The 23,219-nt window shown below is 48.5% G+C and overlaps 2 protein-coding genes and 1 pseudogene across 2 annotated transcripts; 2 read left to right on the top strand and 1 right to left on the bottom strand.

Moving 5' to 3' along the window:
- Nucleotides 1–9,456: 9,456 nt before the first annotated feature.
- On the top strand, nt 9,457–11,851 carry LOC123185937 (coniferyl alcohol acyltransferase). Its single transcript, XM_044597742.1, has 2 exons — nt 9,457–9,943; nt 10,645–11,851. Exons 1-2 carry the CDS (start codon nt 9,491–9,493, stop codon nt 11,590–11,592), a joined length of 1,401 nt encoding a protein of 466 aa, XP_044453677.1. The 5' UTR covers nt 9,457–9,490; the 3' UTR covers nt 11,593–11,851.
- Nucleotides 11,852–12,011: 160 nt separating this feature from the next.
- LOC123185936 (39S ribosomal protein L22, mitochondrial-like) lies at nt 12,012–15,158 on the bottom strand (annotated as a pseudogene).
- Nucleotides 15,159–20,481: 5,323 nt separating this feature from the next.
- Nucleotides 20,482–22,605, top strand: LOC123185935 (coniferyl alcohol acyltransferase). The gene is made up of 2 exons (XM_044597741.1): nt 20,482–20,947; nt 21,382–22,605. Exons 1-2 carry the CDS (start codon nt 20,540–20,542, stop codon nt 22,321–22,323), a joined length of 1,350 nt encoding a protein of 449 aa, XP_044453676.1. The 5' UTR covers nt 20,482–20,539; the 3' UTR covers nt 22,324–22,605.
- The last annotated feature ends 614 nt before the right edge of the window (nt 22,606–23,219 follow it).

The raw sequence follows: 23,219 nt of genomic DNA, 5'->3' as shown, positions 1-23,219 counted from the left end.
AAGCCTCAAAGCAGACAAAAACCCTTCTAAAACATTCCTTGGTCTTTGTCACTCCCCTGAATGTGTACTCCACGGTGTGGTGATCAATATCTACAATACTACCTGGGCTTGTCCTCTCCACTTCACCTTTGAATGAATACAACAATTGAAAACTTTCCTGCCAGTTACCATAAATAGAATCCATAGCATGTTGTTTACCATTGAACAACCTCATGTATGGTAAATCTATCTTGAACTTATCTTTGATGTTCTTCTGCAATTCCTTTGGACCCACTTGCTGGTTTTCTTTCACCCACTTTTTTACTTCTTCTGCCACCCATCTTGACTTGGCTCTACTGATTCTATCCTTCCTAAGGGTTGATTCCTGACATGTGTGCTTAAAAGGATTCACTTTGACCTGAACATTAGTGCTATTCCGCATTTTAGCTGCAAGCAGCCTCCATGGACAACCCTCAGTCGGACAGTGCACTCTGTAACGTACTTGATCGCTCTTGTCAACTTTGAAAGTACGTTCTACCTTGATGCAGTATGTCACAAGTGCATTTCTACACTCATTCATGGATGCAAAAACTGTACCTTCTTCCATTTGAGGGTTCAAAGGGTCCCATTGAACAGCTGCAAGGTCTTCGTCCTCACCCATCGCGTCATCATCCACACGGACTGCATTGTGAGCCTCATCTTGGTTTTCAGCCCTAGGTGCCCGTCGTAAATTCTGAATAACATCGGAATATAACTTCTCTTCATCAACCCCAGAATTGTAGCCATCAGGCTCCACTTCAAGGGGGACCCTACTGCTGTTGCCCACACTTGTCGAGCCACCACGTCGCCGTGCACCAACTGAACTGTTCTGGCTAGAGATGCCATTACGACGACTTGATTCTCCCCGAGATGTTGCACCCGCCATCCTAGGTCCAAATGCCTGCTCAAGCACATCAACTTGCAGCCTCACATGGAAATTATCTTTCTCTTTATGCCTAACAAACATGGTAGCTAGCTCTTCATCATTACTAACTGTCACCCAATTCTTTCCCCCATCATAGTATTTGTAAACCACTTCATCAAGCAAACCCCAAGGATATTGGCTATAAATTACCTCCCCAAATTGTCTGAAACTCCAATTACTAGCCATTGGCAACCGATAATCAAAACCTCCTTGGTATTTCTTCTTATCCTTTGCATCGAACATGTACCGGTCCCTTCTAATGTGCACCATGAAAGCAAACCGCAACTCCATCCTAACCGGCGAAAAACAGAGACGCAATCAGCACACTAATTGGGCAAACCTACTCGAATCGAGTGTTCAAATGCACAACTAAGCTCAATCTAAACAAGAGGCGAGACTTACCCCTCGGGAACCCAGTCGTGGACGCGGCGGATCTCCGGCCCGATGCCTGCCTCGCCAAATACTCCGGGGTCGCCGCTGCTCTCCATTTCGCCCCAGGGTTCTTCCTCCTAGTTCAAATAGCTCCAGCAGCCCCCCACCTTTGAGCGCTCCGGCCGGGCGCATGGAAGGAGGCCGCGCCGCGGGTCGAGCAGGTGGCGGGCGCCCCACCCGTGGCGTCGCAGGAAGGTGGTGGGCGTCACAATGAGCCGTGGAGCGTAGGCGCAGGGAGGTAGCGGCGGAGCAGGGCGTGCAGCTGGTGGCGGGGCAGGTGCTGGCCGCGGCGCAGGTGGCGGCGGCGGCGGCGCACGACAGCCGGCCGGGCGGATGGGTGTGAGTTAGAATGATTTGGGGATTTAGTTGCAGGGGCCTACATGTTAGCTCCGGACCCACGTCCACGCGGTCCCACGTGTAAGCTCCGGACCCACATCTACTAACACCGGCGGACGGAATGGACTCAAATATGGCCGTTTGGCCTCGTCGTAGTTGCTGTGCATGGACTAGGGGCAAAACTGAGGACAATTTGCATCTGAGGGCAAAACTGAGCACAAGGACACCACTGAGGGCAAAAGGATAATTAACCCTAAAATATGAAGGGGACCAATAAACCTGGATGGATGTAGTAAGCTGCTTTAAGATTGGATTGGAAGGTGTTGGAGAGGAAAACATACAAAAGTATTTTTTTCGTTTTATTTTTGCAGGAATACATGAGCAAGTTTAATCGCGTGATCCACTACCCCATAATTGTTTACCGTAGCTACCAATGATGGGGCTACTATGACACATGTCACTGATAATATACCCAAATACTAGTGATAGAGGAGTCTCTTATCAATGGCAGGCTTGACTTTGCACCCGCCATTGGTACTTGGCTGTTGGAACATTTGGATTCGAACAAATGGCAAAGTTTTTAGAAGAGAAGCTCATTGGTTAAACACTTGGAAAATACTTGCTTAGCCAAGACCTTGCCCTCTTGGAACACAGAATCAAGAAGCAGTGCCCTCAAAGATTGGATTGATTCCAACCTCTGAGATCAGAGTCAAATCTTAATCAGTTTGATGTTACCTAGAGCTTGCATTGGATAGTCTTTTCTTTATTTTTTTCATTTTATGTTTTTTATAAAACAGAGGTAAAAGATTTGCCTCATCTATTAATTAAGAATAAGATAGAGTTTGTTACAAGCGACCCAAAACAACGGCATGGATTATTACTCTCGCGACATGAGTGACCCTAGGTTTTTAGCCCCGGCGGTGACCCAAAGATTTGCCTCCGTCATGATGTTGTTGAGCAAAATGGTTGGTGGCGCGCTTTTGTTGCGGAAGACCCTTGCGTTCCTTTCGTTCCATACGGTCCAGGAGACAAGCATGGTAAGCGTAGCCATGGCCTTCCTCTGAGTGGTGCCCGCGCCGGCACGACTTTCCCACCACTTCTGTGTGGAGCCTTCCAAGTGCCAAGAAGTGACATCGAAGTTCTCAAGTCGTAATTTCTCTTTGACCAAGCCCCAAAGCCTCAATGTGAAACGACACTTGAAAAAGAGGTGCGCGCCACACTCCTGCACTCTCTTGCAAAGAGGACAGAGCCCACAATTTGTCCATCCCCGCTTGTCCAACCTATCGGCGGTCCAAATGCGATCTTGAATATCCAACCATGCGCTTGACCTTTGGCGGCGCCCAAGCCTTCCACATCATTTGGTCCAAAGAGGAGAAGGTCATGCCAAGGAATTGCGCCTTGTAGGAAGAGGCCGCGGAGTAGAGCTCATTTGTCGAATGTTTCCACACAATGCCATCGTCGGCACTCTCATCAAGTTGTACACCATGCACTAAACTCCAAAGGGTGAAGAACTGTCGAATGTGCTCAATGGATAGAGCGGTAGGAGGCTTGATCTTCATGATCCATGCGTTGTTTTGGAGGGCCTCACGCACCATCCAAATCTTTCTCGAGGATGCATCAAAGATGAGCGGGGCGATCTCCTTGGGTGTACGTCCAAGTAGCCAAGGGGCGTCCCAAAATGGAGTCCTTGCCCCGCTCCCTATGGTGATGGTTATCGAGGCGTAGAAAAATTTCAAATCCTCCTCGTCGCACGGGTTTCCCATCCCAACCCACATCTTGCTTGGTTCCTTCCACTCATACCAAGGCCATCTCAAGCGCAAGGCGCGTGCGAACTTATCTGTGTTGAGCACCCCTAGACCACCATATTCACGTGGACGGCAAACAATTTCCCAGTTGACTTTGCATTTTGCCCCTGTCGTCTTGTCCGCACCGGCCCAAAGGAAAGCCCTTTCAAGCTTATTGACATTCCGAAGAGTAGCCGGTATGACAAGCGACGTGATGAAGTAGACCGCAAGGAAGGTAATCACCGACTTGACAAGAGTCGTCCGACCAATGGTGGTGATGTTCTTGCCCTCGTATGCAACCAACCTGCTTGCCACCTTGTCTTCAAGGAATTGAAGGTCACCTTTCTTGAGCTGCCAAACTGAGAGAGGGAGGCCCAAGTACCGCATTGGGAAGGATGCTCGTGTTGCGGGCAGGTTTTGAAGAATGTGTCCCAAGTTAAGGTGGTTGCATCGAATGGGCACGACTGAACTCTTATGGAAGTTTGTACATAGGCCCGTGACCTCCTCGAAACCGTCCAAAATGGCCGCAAGGTTGTCGATGTCCCTTTTGATTGGAGCCATAAAAACCGCTGCATCATCCGCGTAAAGGGAGGTCCGCACCATTACACCTCTCCCCCGAATCTTGTGAAGAATCTTCTTTCTCGTTGCCAACTCAAGGATTTGTTGAAGAGGATCTATGGCGATGACAAATAGAAGCGGGGAGATTGGGTCCCCTTGCCGAAGCCCCTTACCGTGCTTGATGGGGGGCCCGGCGATCCCATTCAATAGGACCCTCGACGATGAGGAGCAAAGTAGGGCCGCTATCCAGTTCCTAAACTTGCTTGGAAAACCTTTCCGTTGAAGGAGATCAAGGATGTACGTCCACTTGACCGAGTCAAACGCCTTGCGAATATCAAGCTTGAATAGTAGGGAAGGGGTCTTGCGCTTGTGAAGCCGGCGGGCAAGGTTTCGCACATACATGAAGTTGTCATGAATACTTCGCGTCTTGATGAAGGCGCTTTGGGTGTTGGAAACAAGCTTGTTCATATGGGGGCCTAGCCGGATGGAGAGCACCTTCGCAATAATCTTGGCGATCGCATGAATGAGACTAATAGGCCTATAGTCAGCTATTCCTTCCGCCCCTTCCTTCTTGGGCAATAGCACCACATTCGCTGAATTTAACCAATGAAGGTTAGACGTGTGGAGAGAGTCGAAGCAGGAAATGACTCTCATGTTGTCATGCTTGATGATATCCCAACACCTCTTAAAAAACGCCCCTGTAAAGCCATCCGGTCCAGGCGCCTTGTCACTTGGCATGTCATTGATGGCATTGTGAACCTCCTGCTCGGTAATGACGGAATCAAGATCATGCAAATCATGGGACTCCACATTGAGCTCGTCCCAGTTGAAATCCTTCGAACACGGGCCCCCTTTTTTCATGACATCAGAAAAGTGATCATGTACAATTTTTTCCTTCGCATCATGCTCGGTGACCCAGCCTTGGTCATGCTTGAGTCTATGTATGTGGTTCTTTCTTCTCCTTGCGTTAATCCGGCGGTGAAAGAATTTTGTGTTTGCATCACCTTCTTTAAGGTTGGACATTCTTGCGCATTGCCTCTTCCGAGCCCTTACCAGCACGGCCAAGCTTACTACTCTTTTTTTAAGCCTACTTCTAAGGTCAATCTCCTTAGCGGAAAGCTGCCGGTCCTCTTGAGCAATGTCAAGACGAAGGATCACCAAAAGAGCGGCGTGTAATTGAACCTTAGATTTCGAGAAAAGCCTCCTGCTCCATTCTGTGAGCCTTATGGCCGTCTTTTTGAGCTTGTGGAACAATACTTGGTATGGCTCGGTGTGCGCGACATGCTCTTGCCACGCCGCCAGGACCACCTCATTGAACCCGGGCATGGATGCCCAAAAGTTCTCGAACTTGAACGTCCTAGGCCTCCTCGGGCCCTTGTCGTCAGCGAGCAAAAGCGGGCAATGGTCGGAGAGGGAAGACGAGAGGGCGTAAAGCACATGAGTGTTGAAAATGGTGTCCCATTCGGCGTTGCAGAAAAAGGAGTCAAGTCTGCACAAGGTTGGATTAGCCCTTTCGTTACTCCAAGTGAAGCGCCTGTTTTGAAGATGGATTTCCTTCAGTTCGCAGCTTATGTTTCTCTTTGTTGAAAATACTACGGTTTATATTAATGAAAATTACCGTAGAACAAGTAGAACTATTGTTCTACGGTTTGCGGCTACACAAAATGGAATTGGTACTTTGCCACTTACCAGCAATGAAATACGAAATCACCAAGAAAACACCCAAAATAATGAATGTGAAGTTGTGAACACATTTTCTGTGAGATCAAAGTCAATAATGGGCTCATCTGTTGTTTATACGACGGAGCTCATAGAGGCACTGGTGTCAGCTGACACAGTCCTTTTTATAATTTCTTAACGAGTTCTATACTAATCACAGCTTAATTGCATAGACGGCACCATTACTACATAGTTGACATTGTAGGATTTTTTTTCTAGCTTGGTGCTATACGTGTCTATTATATCTATACATGTAAGCGGTGAAGACGCGAGCGTTATGCAATCAGCATTTAGCAAAAGTCTGACGTACTATCGTGACACTTCCTCAGCCATGCCTCTCGCGTATTATCTATTGATTAAGTCCATTGACTCTGTATGTAGTATGTATGTGTACTCTACCGTGTGGGTTGGTGGGGGTAGGAATCGCTCTAATTAGAAACTTAGAATATCAGTCTAGTTTCTTAAATTGCCTGGTTTCTCGTTAAAAAACAGTAACGTCTATGTATGTTGGGATGTCCCTCTTACCTCATAAGAGGCCAGATAAATATTTGATTTGAGCCATCCATTCATCAGGAGTATATTTGACTACACATAATATTTTAGTAACAATAACAACTTGTCAAGAAGAAATGTTTTAAATGATTTTCATCTCTTTTCAATATACAAAATATTCACATTTGGCTCTTGTATATCATACATATATGTTGTTTGAGCAGGTGGCCAGGAAGGTCTTTACCCAACATTGGTGGCAGCATAATCTCCAGATCGGTTCACTGCCCCTGCGAGTTTGACATATGCATAGTGTTGGAGTGTGGTTGTATGCATCTTAGCTATGCAGAGGCTGTGTGTTGCTCATTTGTTGTATCCGCTTGATGCTACATATTATGTTAATAAAAGTGCCCTTTATCAAGAAAAAAACATATGTATATGTATGTTACCCTAAAGAAAGTATACACATTACAAATGGCACCATTACAATTCATCTAAATTGCAAATGTAATAATTATTGATGCGCTTCATATCAGCATGACTGTATGAGTGATGTACTTGCTCCATGGTATGAACATGTATTTTGTGTGTGTGTGTTGGGGGGGGGGGGGGGGGGGGGGATGATTGTACCGAATGTTCTCTGTGTGACAACATTATAAATTTCTGCTCAAGAACACTCAACTGACAAAATAAAAACATGGATACTTTACCAATTATACTAATGTATTTGATTTTGCAGAAAACCACATTTTCGATTGGAAAAGTTTGACTTTACCAAAACATTAACGTCTACTTTGGTTCACTGGAATTTTTATAGGAATTTCAGAACAAATTAGCTACGTTTGTGTTTTTCCCTTCTACGCTCGAGGCTTAAAAGGAAATGAATAAATTATAGAAATTGCTTCCATTGCACAACGTCAATGTATTAATGTTCACAACTTTATTAATGTTCCATTATCTTTAAATCAGCCATTAGATCATGAATATTTAATGGTTCATATATTGCTTAGGACTGCCTTACAAAATTTTTTAGTATATACATAATGCTGAGTTTTCGATCTGATTTTATTGAAAAATGTACACTCCCCCTTGCTCATGACGTCATGAGTCATGTCCATTTTTATTAAATAAAAACTTCAACATTTTCCCTTTCAGCTGTGAATTGTGACATATTTCAGTTAGTTTTTGTAAACTGACAAGTTGGGCCAGCTTTTCGAGATGACACGACAGTTGCCCGAGGGGACAGCTCATGCATGCATTCATTGAGGACGATGAGTGTATCATGCAACTTCCCCCAAATTAACCAAACTCCATCAAATTGAGTGAAATATCATCAAATTATGCCGAGCAGCTGCGTGCGGCGCTGAATTGTCTACCCAACCAGCTGCCACATCACCCTGATGCGTGCATCTACCTTGTGAGTTTGAGAGAGAAAATAGAGGTAAAAGTGGTCAGTGCCTTAGAGAGTAAAATGTGACAAGATTTTTAAAATCAAATGAAGCTGTTACAAGGTCAGAAAGTAGGAGGTAAAATGGGGCATATCCAAAAAACATCGTGTATGGCAAGAATTAGTTAGCTTTAATTCGACTAAACCCTCGTCAAGCAACAAAGTCAAATCAGTGCTTAACTGCATGCCATGCATGTTTTGTCTTCACATTGAGGACTGAGAAAGGTAAGTTAGGCAGTAGTTACGTTGCCTTAATTAAGGTTGGACTGGAAGGTGTTGGGAAGGAGCATGTGTGCTACTACACATACTGTCAGAGGAAGGAGCATGAGTACATGATGTCTAATCCCATACTCCTACGTATAATATGAACATCGAAATATGAAGTCAGAGGAAAAACGCTCAAAGTAATGAACAGGAACATGTGTACTGCAATACTTAGACTGCGAGGTCAAAGTTTATAATGGCCGCGCTGTTGTTTATACTGTGATGAGTATCATCTGTTTGCATGTAACCAGTGAGTAGATGGGAAAAAACAAAGAACTTCCAACCCAACCCAAAATTAACGGAAGAGCGATTCGCCCTCCTCCTCCTTCTCAACGGGATCAGCAATGGCGCCGGCCTTCCCTGTCCCCTCTCACCTGCATCTTCACTGAGGCTTGAGGCTGGTCATAGTGGGGAGTAATTTATACTAGTGCCATGTATATGACACTAGTCTAAGTTACTATCTTCATAGTGCAAAGTAACATAATAGTAGTGTCATAGATGACTTTATTTATTACCTTATAGACTCATACTTTCTCGAAAAGCGCTGTGTTACAGTAACATATTATGTTACTCTGAACACCTCTCTCCTCATTAACTATATGCCACATAAGCAAAAATTTCATGAAATGCGCTATGTTACTACCTAATACAACACCCAAAAATATAAAAGGTCTTCAAAAGCAACGTCTCCAAGAAGGGAACATCCAAAATCTTAAGTTTTCACCCTGAAGAAAGTCCGCGCTCTCAAAACAATTCTTTTAGCAAGAAAATCATCAGACACAACCAATGAAGATCAGACCTTAGGTTTTCACCCTGAAAATCACGACTCGGCACTCGAGGAGTACCATCAAAAATGAAATCCGTCAGTGTTGCCGCCCCCACTTATCACTCGTGCTCCTGAGACTTATCTAACACCTGGCTGGCTCCATCGCCACCAAGGCTCCGTCCGTCTAGCTGATCCTCTCATCTCGGCCACCATGCCCTTTTCCATCGGTGTCTCCATCATGAAAATAGAGAAGCCGACATGTCCCAAGGTGTCATCAACCAATAGAGCTTCGCGCCACGCCCTCAGAACCTCGTAGGGTGATATGGACATGCACAACCAACTTCTGTCCGATCCAGATATCCTGAGCAAGATCTCAAGCAGCAGTTCCGGAACACATCGATGAATGTATCTGCACTGTATTGTGAGAAAAATTCCCACTAATAAATAAGGGTCAACTTTGCTAATCGTATTATATATTTCTCGTTAGAATACGAGCCGATTTTGCTCAAAATGTCTGATTTCTCCCGTTGAACACGACGTGGTTTTTCTTAAACTAAACATTAGGTCTGACATGTGTGTCATGCAGGGAGCTGCAGTAATGGAGCGTCTCTTTAATTGGCACTCCATAATTCTTTATGCACCTTAGCCTCCTATAAATAACCGCCCGCCGGTTCACCCCATCGATCACACACAGGAAGCACACAGCTCCCTCCTCGGCAGCTCACACAAGTAACCACGTACGCGCTCGCATCATGGTGCACTACGATGAGAGTGAGGCCACCGCCAAATGCCACGGCGGCGACGAGGTGGCCGTGACGTTCACGTCCACCGTGGTGCCGGCGCTGCCGCTGCAGGAGCACCGCCTGCCGCTCTCCAACCTCGACCTCATCCTGCCCCCCATCGACGTCAGCGTCTTCTTCTGCTACGCCGCCGGCGACGACTACGCCGCAGCTGGTACAGGTAGCCACCCCGCGCCGACCCTGAAGGCGGCGCTGGCCAAGGTGCTGGTGGCGTACTACCCGCTCGCCGGCGAGGTCGTGGCCAACGCCGCGGGGGAGCCGGAGCTGCTGTGCAGCGGCCGCGGCGTCGACTTCGCCGAGGCGGCCGCGGACGGCGTCGAGCTGCGGGAGCTGCGGCTCGGCCTGCCGGACGAGAGCGTCGAGGGGCTGGTGCCCAAGAAGAAGTCCGGGGTCATGAGCGTGCAGGTTCGGATCACTGCCATACGTACATGCTTCATGCATCGTGTTTGTTGCCTTGTTGGTGTACGTACGTCTAGCGTTCGTACGTACTGGCGTCAGCATCACCTCGCCACGTGGAGCTATTACCCAGAGTACTTTAGTGTTCAATTAAATCCATGTGCTGGTCAACTGCTTCCATCCTGTCGAACTCACCACCTCCAACTGCATCTTGTGTTACTACCTAAACCCGCATGACAGCGATTATTAATTTCTGTCTTGTCACTGTTTTTTTTGAAACAATTCTGTCTTGTCACTGTGACACTGCATATTTTTAGTGGTCTTGCGTCATGGTTAGATCCGAGCGTACACTAACATGAACATACACACACTTGAACAAAATGTACAGCTCAATTAGGTACCTATTCATATTTTCCTTCATAATTGATTAGTTACTTATATTTACTGCTTGTTAATATGCAGCTTTGACTGCTAGTACTACCGAATTTCCGAATAAATATGTAATAAGAGATGTAATTTTTTATGACAAATCGAAAAATGTGCTTCCAACAAGCCAACTTAAGTTGTTACTCGAATCCTTGTGATTCTCAAAAATATTGTGGTTATGGGCATAGGCATTGGTAGTGGTTAAGATTTAAGAGTAGTAGAGTTAATAGTAGAAATTTTGTAAAGTTCACAACAAGTCAACAAGGCGCTACTCATGCATGCAGGTGACCAAGTTTAAGTGCGGCGGCGCCGTCGTCGGCTGCACGTTCGACCACCGTGTCTGCGACGCCTACTCCTTCAACATGTTCCTCGTCGCGTGGGCCGCCGCGGCCCGGGGCACGTCCATCCCGCTGCCCCCGTCCTTCAACCGTTCATTCCTCGCGCCGAGCAGCCCGCCTCCGTCGTGCACCGCCGGCACCCTCGCCGACCGCCTCTTCCTCCCCGTCAGCCTCGTGCCACCGCCGCCAGCCACAGCGGCACCACCCACAGCTTTCAACCGCATCTACCACGTGGCCGCCGCCGATGTCGCCGCGCTGCAGGCCTCGGCGGGACCCGGGCGCACGAAGCTGGAGGCGTTCACGGCCCACCTGTGGCAGCTCTACTCCAGGGCGGCGACGCCGCGGCAGGACTCGTGCTGCATGGGCGTCGTTGTCGACGGGCGCGGCCGCTTGTGCCCCGACGGCGCCATGAGGCCCTACTTCGGCAACGTGCTGACCATCCCCTACGGCGCGTTCGGCGCCGCCGACCTGCGCGACATGGCGCTCGCGGACGTGGCGGAGGACGTGCACCGATGGGTGGCGGAGGCGGCGACGGGCGAGCATTTCCAGGGGCTGGTCGACTGGGTGGAGGCGCAGCGACCCGAGCCCACGGTGGCGAGGGCTTACATAGGCGGCGGCGACGACGACGGCGGCGAGGGGGAGACGGCCTCGTGCGTGGTGTCGTCGGGACTGAGGCTCCCGTTCGGCGAGGTGGACTTCGGGTGGGGCCGTCCGGCGTTCGCGTCGTACCACTTCCCGTGGCCCGGCGGCGCCGGGTACGTGATGCCGATGCCGAGCGCGCGCGGGGGCGGGGACTGGGTGGTGTACGTCCACGCGGCGCCGGAGGTGGTGAAGGTGATGGAGGAGGAGCCGACGGTGTTCAGAGCCCCGGTGAGCAGCGACATATTCGGGTGACGGGATGCGCCGGCGGCCGGCGGTATGGATGTCTTCCCCGTGTGCGATCCAGATGCCTGCTTTGCGAGTTCCGCTGGTCATTATGTACAGCACAGTACGTGGCTATAGTACTATCACTTGTAATGTGCCGTTCTGTAGATGTAACTGGGGCTAACAGCGTGTGTCAAGGGTGATGTGTATGTGCATGATGGATGTATCAGACTATCAGTGTTGTTGTGTCTGGAGAAAATGAATGAACCAAATTGATCAGAATCTGAAAGCTGCAGTTTGGTCTGCTCTAATAAACCAGTAAATATCACCACATGCAAGTGCCAATATCAAACAAGTAAAAAGATAGGTAGTATCAACTTCGAAGATGATAAAATGCAGATGGTCGGCATCTATTAAACGAACAACACATCAGACGTAAATTTATTCATTGTTACCTACAATTCGCCAGCGGTGCCACAACACGGTCACAGGGCTAAATGACTTGAAAGATTTCATACAGACGACACAAACAGGACAAAGAACAAAAACTGGTCAGACAAATGAGAGCATGAATTCTTTCTCGTGGGAGCCACGGTCGTTCTTCAGTAATTAAATCTCAACAGATGAAATATCCTCGGTTGTTCTTCAAAACTCTCGCGGTGCACGCCAGTGAAGAAAGACAGATCCCGCAAACAGGAACTCATCCTACACTGTGGCGTCTGCCTCCTCCTCCTTCCTTTTCCGAGCCCACCTGGGACTGACCTCAATGAGCCGGTGCGGCATGAGCTGCTTCTCCTTCCGGGTTAGCTTTTTGTAGTTGCTAACTCTCAGTTTAGCGATCTTCGCTTCTTCCTCGGCCGTTGCTTCTCTAACCACCACCGTCAGTCTGCACCTAGGTCTCTCCCTGACGCCGCACCTCCCTTTGGCATGGTAAGACAACCTCTTAAGGTAAAGTCCTTTCCCCACAAAAGCCTCCTCTGCAATGTTGAGGAACAAGGGAGATGAACGCTATGAGGTTGAATTTATTGCAGAATTCAGGTGTAAATGTGTGTGCTTGGTTGCAAACTTGCCCACAATAAGTTTATCAGAATCCAAATCCGTGGTTGTGAGCTGCGTTGGCACGAGCGGAATGGATCACCTAGACAGATTGGTAGGAAGAAGTTCTCATGTAAAATATAGACAGAGACTCTTGGCCTATCACCGGAAGCTGCAGAGTTACTCCCTCTGTTCCGAATTACTCGTCACAGAAATGGATGTATCTAGATGTATTTTAGTTGTAGATACATCCATTTCTACGACGAGTAATTTGAAACAGAGGGAGTACTTGAGTAGGTAAGATTGACCGAATTAGCAAACCTGGTACAGAGTTTTTGCCGCCCTTTTAACTGTCACTTGCAGCTGCAAAAGGGCATCTTCAACACGCATTCCTCGAACCAGCTTGGCTACCAGATTCACCTTCTTGGGGCTCTAAAACAGCCAGGAAGATTCAGACTAATTAGAGACTGAATATCTCATGATGGTACTAGTAAAAGATTATTAGCAGTACAACAGTTCCGGAAGTCTGTTAGGCTGCCTTGATCTCTCTACACGCTCATTACTTCAGTGGTGTGAGATAAGCAAATGGTTTTCAACCAATACATAAACTAACCAATGAATAATACTCCCTCCGTCCGGAAATACTTGTCCGGGAAATGGATGTGTCTAGATGTATTTTAGTTCTAGATACATCAATTTGTATCAATTTCTACGACAAGTATTTCCGGACGGAGGGAGTAGCTACAAACACATTTTCAAATTGATGTTAAGAAACAAGTTAGTTTTAATTAAAAACAGACATGTATACATTGAAAGGTTTCCACTTTCCTTGTCACTAACAGTATGTTTGACACGTAACCATTGCAAATCTCAGGAACACAAATGTAACAATTGCAGATGATGATCCTCAAGCAGCTGAATGCATGACATTCTGCATACTGATTTGTTGTTTGCGACGTACCAAGCATGTGAACGCTTTCACCAACTACATGCATTTTGACAAAACAACACAGTGAAGGGAAGTTTTCAGGAAAATGCATACTATAAATGGCTGTCACAGAACTGAAGACATGTCCTTGATCAAACATTTTAGGATATCTGGAGCCTTGGAGAAATACAACTACTACTGAGCTCTTGCTTACGGCTTACCTGCTTGATATCCTTCTTGATAGCTTGGACTTTCAGCCGCTTAACTACTGCACCCTTTTTGTTGGTCTCTTCTGCATCCCCTAGTGGAGTTGTCAACGGAGAAGAAATGGGAACCATAGAATTATCTGCAGCAAGAAGGTTCCTAGTGGTCGATATTCCCTACAATGAAACACCAATTGACAATGTAAACACAAAGAGGCATGTCACTATGATGCATGAAGGCATAAATGTGATGAGAATGGTGTCAATATGATGTTCAGCATACTGACTTATGAAACTGCTTTTAAGAGCCCGCTCGATGTCAGTCAGTTGCAAACGCACACTTAGTTATTATCAAAAAATGAACCAGTAGCATTGCAAAAACATGGTTGGATAAGAAACTGAAACATAGCACGAAAAGGTCATTACAGCATTGTGGAGCAGCTGATAGAAGTTCGTTGGAATTCCCCGGGAGGTAGAAGTGTGTGCTCTCAACAAACTTGCGCACTGGCCTACATGGTTATCGATCACACCCATTAGAAAGTCATCATCATCAAGAGTTGAACACACTCACTGCGCTCCTTACTGAAAAAAAACGGAAGTTACGAACTCTCCTGAGGAGCGAAGACTATATTAGTACGGCACAATGTATCATACTGAATCGGAGCTCGTCAAAAATGGATACAACCAAAGATACAAGGATCATAGTGACACACGGGCACATGTGTGTGTGTTCTGAATTTAACTAAAATAAGGCGCAAATAATAACTGAGACTATGTTGTTATATTAATTCTCCATTCAAAAAAAAAAACACAAGCAATTACACGGCTGCTCGTCTGTACTTCAGATGAGCATTCAGAATTTAAGATCATGATACGCGGGCATACAGATACAGCCAACAGTAGCGAAATGGAGACTATGGACAAACAGGCACACACCCAATCCAAATGGAGCACTCGCGCTACTGCTGCGGCAGCTGCTGCTATAGCTGACCGCCAACGCACGGCCACCCTGCTTCTCCGTGGCTGCCGCGCCGAGTCGGCGAAGAACGGCGCGAGCGCCCGCCGCCCGCCAGCCTACCATTGGCCAATAACCTGCGAGATTGCTCCACCCATCACATAAACCACACTAGAGATCAGACAGGAGGATCTAGATGGTGAGTATCGTCAGACCATAATTTGCAAGGTTAATTTGGGATCAAACAATCAATGGATGACCAGAGGCTCGTACCACAAGAACCAATGTCCGAGGTCACGGACGGTGTGGAGACGGCAGGGGATGAAGTAGAACGGGAACTGGCGGCGATGGCGGCGGGCGGCGGCGACGCGCGTGAGAGGCGCAGGGATTTGGCCAGGCCGGCGACGACAGTATCGCTGATGGTTTATCACGGACTAGGCTTCTAGATGGGCCGCTTTGGAATTGGCCTCGCTTGTGGCCACAAATGGCAACGGTTGCAACTATTCCATTCCCCGGAGTTATTCAGAGGATCTGCTAGTTGACAGCCTCTGAGCCTCCCATTCCCCGAAATCTTTTTTTATCACCCCCGAAATATTTTTAGAGGCTCCCAACAAGTGGTTTTTGGGAATTAATTTATGGTGTCTGGTGTCTGCTAGAGATACTCTTCTAAGTCTTAAACCGTCTGTATCTGTCCGGACTGAGCTGTCCGGATTCATTTTGTCATCCAATATGATACCCATCGATAAGCAAATGGGCCAGATGTCCATTTTTCCGCAAATAAGAAGCAGGGGGCTTTGCAGAAGTCAAGACTGCCACCACGTAGGACTCCCACACCCTAGACCTAGTCAAATCCCCCTATCGGTCCACTTTTCTTCCACTTTGCCCCTTCTTCCCCTTGCTTTGCATCCGCTCCCTCCTTGTTCGACACCGCTGAAGTACCTTTTCGGCCACCACCTTGCATCGTAGGACGTCCGCAGCCCCCACCAACACACCTGCCCTCCTCCGCTATCCACCCGGGTACCCTCCATAACCAAGTACACCCGACAAGTGTTCGGTCAAATGTCATTGAGCTTTTTTTGTTGAACTTCTTATTACTTTATAGAGTAAAGCATGATGACGGGGTACTTGGTGATCGAGGATGAGTTGTTGTGCGACGCGTAGTTGGCCGTATATGCGGACTTTGTAGGCAGAAACTCAAGGTAGTCGATCTTTTGGTAGCGCGTGCATGCTTCGTTTCATGCGCAAAAAAAAAACCCCCGCATCCTACGACATGCACGTCATCCAGCAACGCAATGTGAAGTTGATATTGCATTGATGGCACGCTATCTGCAATTCCGTTATGAAGTTTTGCGGTGCGGTTGCATGAGTGAAGACAATGTGGCCATCGGGCTCGCCAACCATGGAGATCGTAAGTTTTGCTTCGTGTTGCTCTATAAGCTGGTTCATTCATTTAATGTTGCTCTATACGTGAATACCCGAGGGCAGGCCATTCACGTTGTTGGATGGAGCTCAAGGACAACATGTGTGGTACAACGTATGCCGGCTCTAATTTAGTATTGTTGAATTCGGAAAACTTGTTGAACATCCGGTTATCTCGGATGTATATGGTTATTGCGTGGTAACACTAAAGTAGGGGTATGAAGATTAAATCAGATAACTAGCATGGTCGACATAAATGTAAGAGCATTCGACTTATACGTAGAGGGACACCTAATGAAGTCGTTGGGAAAACTCTCTCAAGTCTCACCAAAAGCTCTGGAAAAACAGATTTTGGGTGCGCTGCAAATTGCAGGCATTGGGTATATATATACGTGCACATGTTGTCATCCTGGCCAGCTGATGACGAAACCCGGTTGCATTCAGCTGTTTCCTGGCTAGCTGAAGCCGTTGGATGCGCATGGGGTAGTGTTGGTGCACCTAAATAACAGCGTGTGCGTCTTGCAGCGCGGATCGATGTGCTGCGCAAGCCTTGCGTGCATGACCTGACATGGTAGTGGATGATCCCCACTCAGGTTGTACCCGATGACCGCTAGGTAGAATGTCTGCCTAGCCACTCCGCTAGCTAGTAGAGTGACGGGGACAGAACTCCTACATTTCGATGGATGTCCAGTAGGTACCGTCACGTTGCTGTGGGAGCTATGTAGCTGGGTTCTGTACATGGTTTGCCACGAGCGGACTAAAGAGAATTTTTTTTTCTCTGTGCGCTTAATTTGTGTTAGCATAGCTAGTGACCAAGCTAGCGTCACATCTCACATGTTACTACTCTGAAGAAAGAGGTGCCACAGGGTCAATGCATGCACACCAAACAGAGACAGTGCACCAAGAGGCAGTAAATAAGGTCTTCCTCGCAATCAAATCAGGAGCCCAATCTATCTGGACAGTGTAATTCGCGCGACATCACATCGCAGGTCTTGAAAGGTTCAAACACGGCAACGATCCGGTAAAACTTTCCCAGTCCATCTAAAGGGCCACGAGGTGACAGACACAGTCAAATCGGTCACAAATCAGTCACAAGCTCATCAGCAATGCTAACTGTAATGACTGCATTGACGCCGCCGTGTGTGCTTCCGGTCAATGGAACGGTTGAGCGTGTGCGCCTCCACGATCCGATCGATCGAGCGCACATATATCCCATCGATTTGTCTCGCTAGCTGGGGCGAATGGAAGCTGGGAAGACGGAGACGGGAGCTGTCTACTCAAGGTCTAGTTGCCTGTCCCTGTCGATGGATGACGCTGATGCATATGCATGCGGGTGGAGGAGATCTCTTTTCTTACCAATTGTTAGTGTCCAGGTGAAGCAAAAGGGTCTCCGGAACCACCCGTACTTGATCCCAGTTTCCTACGCCCGGAGAGGCAAACCCTAGCTCTCGCTCGCTGTGCCACCAACTCGATCAATCGATCGATCTCGATCACCATTCTGTTTTGTGCATGCGCGCGCGCGAGGCAGGCGCGAATTTTACTATGCCATATCTGAGAATCTAGGCACGGAGTACGTAGCAAACAAGCAGGCAGCGCTTTAGTTCTCTGAGGGTCCGCCCCGTCGAGTTCCCGTCAATGCACGATACGTTCCACACGTCGTCGATCGGTGTTCTGTTCCGTCCGACGAGACGAGCTGTGCGTTACTCAGGTGGTATACAGCAATGATGGCCGGCCAAGAAGGAATATAGTATGCACCAACAAGCCGGAGTCGCCATTGCCGAGTGCATGATCGATTGCTACGTCCCGTACGTCTTGCTGCTTGCCAATGTGACAAGTGGCGAATCAAGTGTCCGATATCGAGTGGTTGGCCGGCCGCTTCGGCTCGGCCATCCGCATCCAAGGCCCGAACTGAGATGGAGTGGAGGCGGCCGATCTGCGTGGTAAACAGCGCCATGATACGGACTTCGGGTGTGTTGTAGATAGTGCTAGGCCAACTAACCTGCTCGATCAAGTCTTTCTCCCATCGAGTGGAGAACACCCGATCGACCGAGGGACTCTGGTCTCTCTCTCCCGGTTGCTGCGAGAGGGAAAGAACCTAGGCAAGGGACCCTGCCGATCGAGCTTTACATCGGCGAGGGAGAAACCGTCGGTGGGCTGCAGCAGCCCGTACATTGGGACCGTAGTGGATCTAGGGTTTCTTCGGCAGACCACGACCGTTTTGGTTTCTGTCATGCTTTGCTCACTCTCTCGTCTCCCTTTCGTGAATCACCTTGAAAATCGCCGTCGCTTTTACCACGCCGCCTTCCCTTCCTGCATACACCAATTAACAATCATGTCCCGTGGGAACTAATTTGACTTTTTACGTTCTCACCTTTTCGCTGAAAAGGTAAACGCACACTAAACTAATCGCAGGGGCACCCGAACGGTGTTCGACCGGATCCCTCAAGTAGCGTAGCTTGATTCCTAAACTAGGCTTTGACATCGTCGCTGAATATTCTTATCCACCAGAGCAACTCCCTCTCTTGGTATTGTCCCCGTACGTAGTGATCACTGGTTAGCAAAGTCAGTTTGGTGCAAATACTTGGTCGTTTGACCAAATAATCGCTCATGCGTGTAAGACCATCTCGAAAAACTACACACAGGTTAAATACCACATCGACACGGTTTTTTTTTTACCCCATGTGCAGGCGTGTGTCTTTGATGTGTGAAGAGCACATCAGTGCCAGGGCAGATATCTTAGAACATCTATAGCGGAAACTTTATAATTTAGCCCCTTAATATGCCTCCTCAAACTTAAACTCTTCAAATTTGAGGAGTTAAAAAAAGTGGTTCCATTTTTTGCGGGAGAAAAAAAAGTGGTTCCTAACCGAACTCCTAAATTTAACTGTCTAAAGTTTTTTCCACACAAATTTAAACATAGGTAGCAAAATTTGATTTAAACTACATTGCATAACACAAATTTGAACTAGTCATTTGAGTGAGACAAAAACTAAAAAAATATGGTCTTATTCCTTCGCAAGCGTCTCCCAATCCATGCCATCGCCGGACCCGGAACTGGAGTCGCTGGAGCAAAGGTCGGTGACCTTCCCACTAGACGGCCTGGCCTCCTCGGCACCCTTCTTGTACAGCTCGAGGACCCTAAGCTCCTCAACGACGAGCTCTGGATGATTCCGAGGGAGCTCGGCCATGTACGCCTCGTCGATCCGCCCCAAGGCCTCTCGATTCTCCCGCACATCGCGGCGGAAGACTACTCGGGGGTCGATGGCGACGAACTATGGAACTATTGCTCCGAGGGGGAAGTTTATCTTCGCCCGGCTACCGTGGAGGAGGACCGCCTGCAGGTCGTAGGCTCTCACCGGTCGCCGCCTACTTTGCCGACTGGAAGGAGCCGATCCAGTACCGACGGCCCCTGTCCGAATCTATTATCTCAGAAACCCACGTCCCCCATGATCATTGCCGCACGCCATGGTACTTCTTCTTCGGCGGTGCCAGAAGGGCGGGGCTCATCGGTGTGTGCTCGGGGCGGCTGCGTGCTTAGAAATGTCGGCTGCAACTCCTGATCTGCAGCCGAGCTGGGCAGAGTGAAGGGCATGGGGGAAGCAAAATATTATCTTGAGAACGAGCTACGATCGAGTGCGTATAAGTGGCTGCTGACGCGAGGAGTAAATCTTTTGAGGAGTTAAAGCGCATAATGGATCGGCTCGGTCCGTTTTAACTCCTCAACCTGAAACCGAATTTTTCTAGAAGTTAACCGGTTTTATGAGATCTGCTAGAGATGCTCTTAGACACCGTAAATCAAAATAGACCATTGTCCACATGTATGCTCCCTAGCTAGTGTTTCCACATATCATTGTGTTGTGTGGAGCCACACTGGCAGTTCATATAGAGTACACGGCTTTAGGGTATCGTAAAGATAAGCTAGGATAAGAAATCCTATAGCAATGGGCCAATATATACTAACATTATCCTCGTATGTCCCAAACCAACCATCCTCAAAGAAATAATATCTTAGCAAGTATATGTGTTACTTTCTTTTATATATGCAAACAAAAGCTCATCAGTATGTTATCTTCATCTTGGTAGTTTTTAGTAGCTAGACAGTGAACTTAAGCAGTCATTTCTCATCTAAAACAAAAGGGTAACGCCACCCGAACCACTAAACCAGACAAATGCCACCAAACTCACATTGCTGAAAATGGTAGGCCAGTGTAGATTACATGGAGTAGTTAACTCATAGAAAGGATTGATTTTCCCGAACAGGAACTATGAATGGTGATTAACTCATTAACATCGCATTACGCGTGCAGTACACGTGCTCTGACGTAGTTTACCTAACCCCTTCCCTTTAAATAGCAGCACCACATCTCGTCTCGACTTCAGACATGCACTCATCTCTCGTGATACCTACAACACGAACGCACACGTACGGCGCACACCATGGTGAAGGAAACCACCGAAGCGCACGGCGGCGAGGTGACCATCATGTCTGCGACGACGGTGGAGCCGGCGCTGCCGCTGCAGCAGCACCGTCTGCCGCTGTCTAACCTGGACCTCCTCCTGCCGCCCATCGACGTCGGCGTCTTCTTCTGCTACCTCCACCCGGCGCCCACCGCGGCCGCCCTCAAGGAGGCGCTCGCCAAGGTGCTGGTGGCGTACTACCCGCTCGCGGGAGAGGTTGTGGCCAACGGTGACGGCGAGCCGGAGCTGCTGTGCAACTGCCGCGGCGTCGACTTCACCGAGGCTAGCGCCGGCGACACCGAGCTGCGGGAGCTTCGGCTGGGCATTGTGGACGAGGGCGTCGACAAGCTTGTTCCCTCCAAGAAGGCCGGCGTCATATCTGTTCAGGTAGTACTATGATCATCATTGTAGAATCATTAGCTCCAGAAAAAAGTAATGCACAGGTCCACGTGAAAAACAGCTGAAGATAAGCCCCACGTGGAGCAGGTCATTCACGCGTTAGGCCCAAGGCACCACCGTGGCAGCCTTCTGTATTATAGGAGTACACTACTAGTATATGGACAAGATAATAAGATGCTCTCATATGAAAATCCAATATAAATCCAAAAAAAAGATGATCTCATATGAGAAATTATAGACAAGATAATAAGATGCTCTAAAGATTCTTTTTCCAGCCATAATATATATGATGTTCTTTTGTCGAAAATGCTAAACGTATGGATCATTACCGCCGTTTTACGGTCTTTTGTTATCTAGACACGTTATATATCCCCATAACTTTTACTAATTCCGTTGCGTGCTACATATGCACGCACCTGCAGGTCACAAAGTTTAAGTGCGGCGGCGCCGTCGTCGGCTGCACTTTCGACCACCGGGTCTGCGACGCCTACTCCTTCAACATGTTCCTCGTCGCATGGGCGGCCACGTCCCGTGGTGGCTCCGTACCACCGGCACCGACCTTCCGCCGCTCCCTAGTGTCCCCGCGCGACCCATCGCCGCGTACGTATGCCACCAACGCCCTGATCGACCGCCTTTTCTCCCCTCTTAGCTCAGCGTCGCCACCCCCTCCGGCCACCGTTGCCGCCACCGCTGTCAACCGCATCTACCGTATAGCCGCTGCCGACGTCGCGGCGCTGCAGGTCACGGCCGGGCCAGGACGCACGAAGCTTGAGGCATTCACGGCTCACCTGTGGCAACTCTGCTCTATGTCGGGCTCAGCACATCAGCGTCTGTGCTGCATGGGCATGGTCGTGGACGGGCGCGCCCGCATGTCACCGGACGGCGCCATGAAGGCCTACTTCGGTAACGTGCTGACCATAACTTACGGTGTCAACAGCATCGACGACCTTCGTCGTCGCATGGCGCTCGCCGACGTGGCGGACGACGTGCACCGGTGGGTGCGTGAGGCCGCGACGGACGAGCACTTCCGGGGCTTGATCGACTGGGTGGAGGCGCTGCGGCCCAAACCGGCCGCGGCCAGGGCGTACCTGGGCGGCACCGGCGGCACCAAGGCGACGGCGTGCATCGTGTCGTCGGGCATGGGTTTTCCGGTCCGGGAGATCAACTTTGGGACGGGCCTGCCGGCGTTCGCTTCGTACCACTTCCCGTGGCCCGCCGGCGCGGCATACGTGATGCCGATGCCGAGTGCGCGCGACGACGGGGAATGGGTGGTGTACGTGCATGCAGCGCCGGAGCTGGTGAAGGTGATGGAGGAGGAGCCGACTGTTTTCAAAGTTCTCGAGAACAGCTACGTGTTCGGATGAAGGACAGTTGTGGTGCCTGTTATTTAGAGTTTGTGTACGTACGTACGTACTGTAATACCACCAACTAGATCGTTGCTGGTATATATATATACCCCAGATAATTTATCTCTCTGTGTGTGTGTGTGTGTGTGTGTGTGTGTGTGTGTGTGTGTGTGTGTGTGTGTGTGTGTGTGTGTGTGTGTAAAAGTTGTTGCTCTACAAGGCATTTTGTGTGTAAAAATAATGTAAAAACGTGTGATTGCTAACTAGGTATTTAAGTGTCATCTATTTTGACACACTATAGCTAGTTAACTTGCTCCATCAGATGTGATCGATCATCGAATCGAATATAAGAGTGATAAAATAGAGGATTTGGTCAGAGAGGGACATGTGATCGCTCATAAATGTCATCTGTTTTCACTCACCATTTAGTTAATTAGCTTGTTCCTTCGGATGGGATCGATCATCAGTTGATATATAATATCGGGTGATAAAATAGCGCATTTGGTCAGAATGGAAGTATGATTGCTTATAATGTGTCACCTGCTTTTGTGGCAAATTTGATAATTTTGACCTGTGAATGAAATCATTTCACAAAATAAACTGCCCTTAAAAAAATTCACTCAAATGACCTTTTTGAGTGGCGCCCGATACGAAGACGCCACATGACACTGTGTAGCGCCTGACTGACAGGCGTTGCACGCCTAGCCAGCGTCGCACCTGTGTGATCCGAAAATTACTAAGTCAGTGTGCAGCGCCTGAGAGCTAGGCGCCACATTATACATGTAGCGCCTAGCTTCTAGGCTCTGCACATTGATTTAGTAATTTTTAGGCAGTCCAGGGTGGGACGCTGGCCAGGCATTGAAAGGATCGATATGGTTGACTAGAGGGGGGGGGGGTGAATACGCAACTAACAA

Source organism: Triticum aestivum, chromosome 2A (genome assembly GCF_018294505.1).
Source record: "Triticum aestivum cultivar Chinese Spring chromosome 2A, IWGSC CS RefSeq v2.1, whole genome shotgun sequence".
In the NCBI taxonomy this organism is placed as follows: Eukaryota; Viridiplantae; Streptophyta; class Magnoliopsida; order Poales; family Poaceae; genus Triticum; species Triticum aestivum.
The sequence above is the reverse complement of the archived record's forward strand: the minus strand, read 5'-3'. Positions and strand labels throughout refer to the sequence as shown.

What these genes read in the sequence shown, in the direction of transcription:
- LOC123185937 (XM_044597742.1), top strand. Translation starts at nt 9,491, where the DNA reads ATGGTGCACTACGATGAGAGTGAGGCCACCGCCAAATGCCACGGCGGC. An exon ending in CCGGGGTCATGAGCGTGCAG is followed by an intron (nt 9,944 to 10,644) that starts GTTCGGATCACT and finishes TCATGCATGCAG; the next exon opens with GTGACCAAGTTTAAGTGCGG.
- LOC123185935 (XM_044597741.1), top strand. Translation starts at nt 20,540, where the DNA reads ATGGTGAAGGAAACCACCGAAGCGCACGGCGGCGAGGTGACCATCATG. An exon ending in CCGGCGTCATATCTGTTCAG is followed by an intron (nt 20,948 to 21,381) that starts GTAGTACTATGA and finishes ACGCACCTGCAG; the next exon opens with GTCACAAAGTTTAAGTGCGG.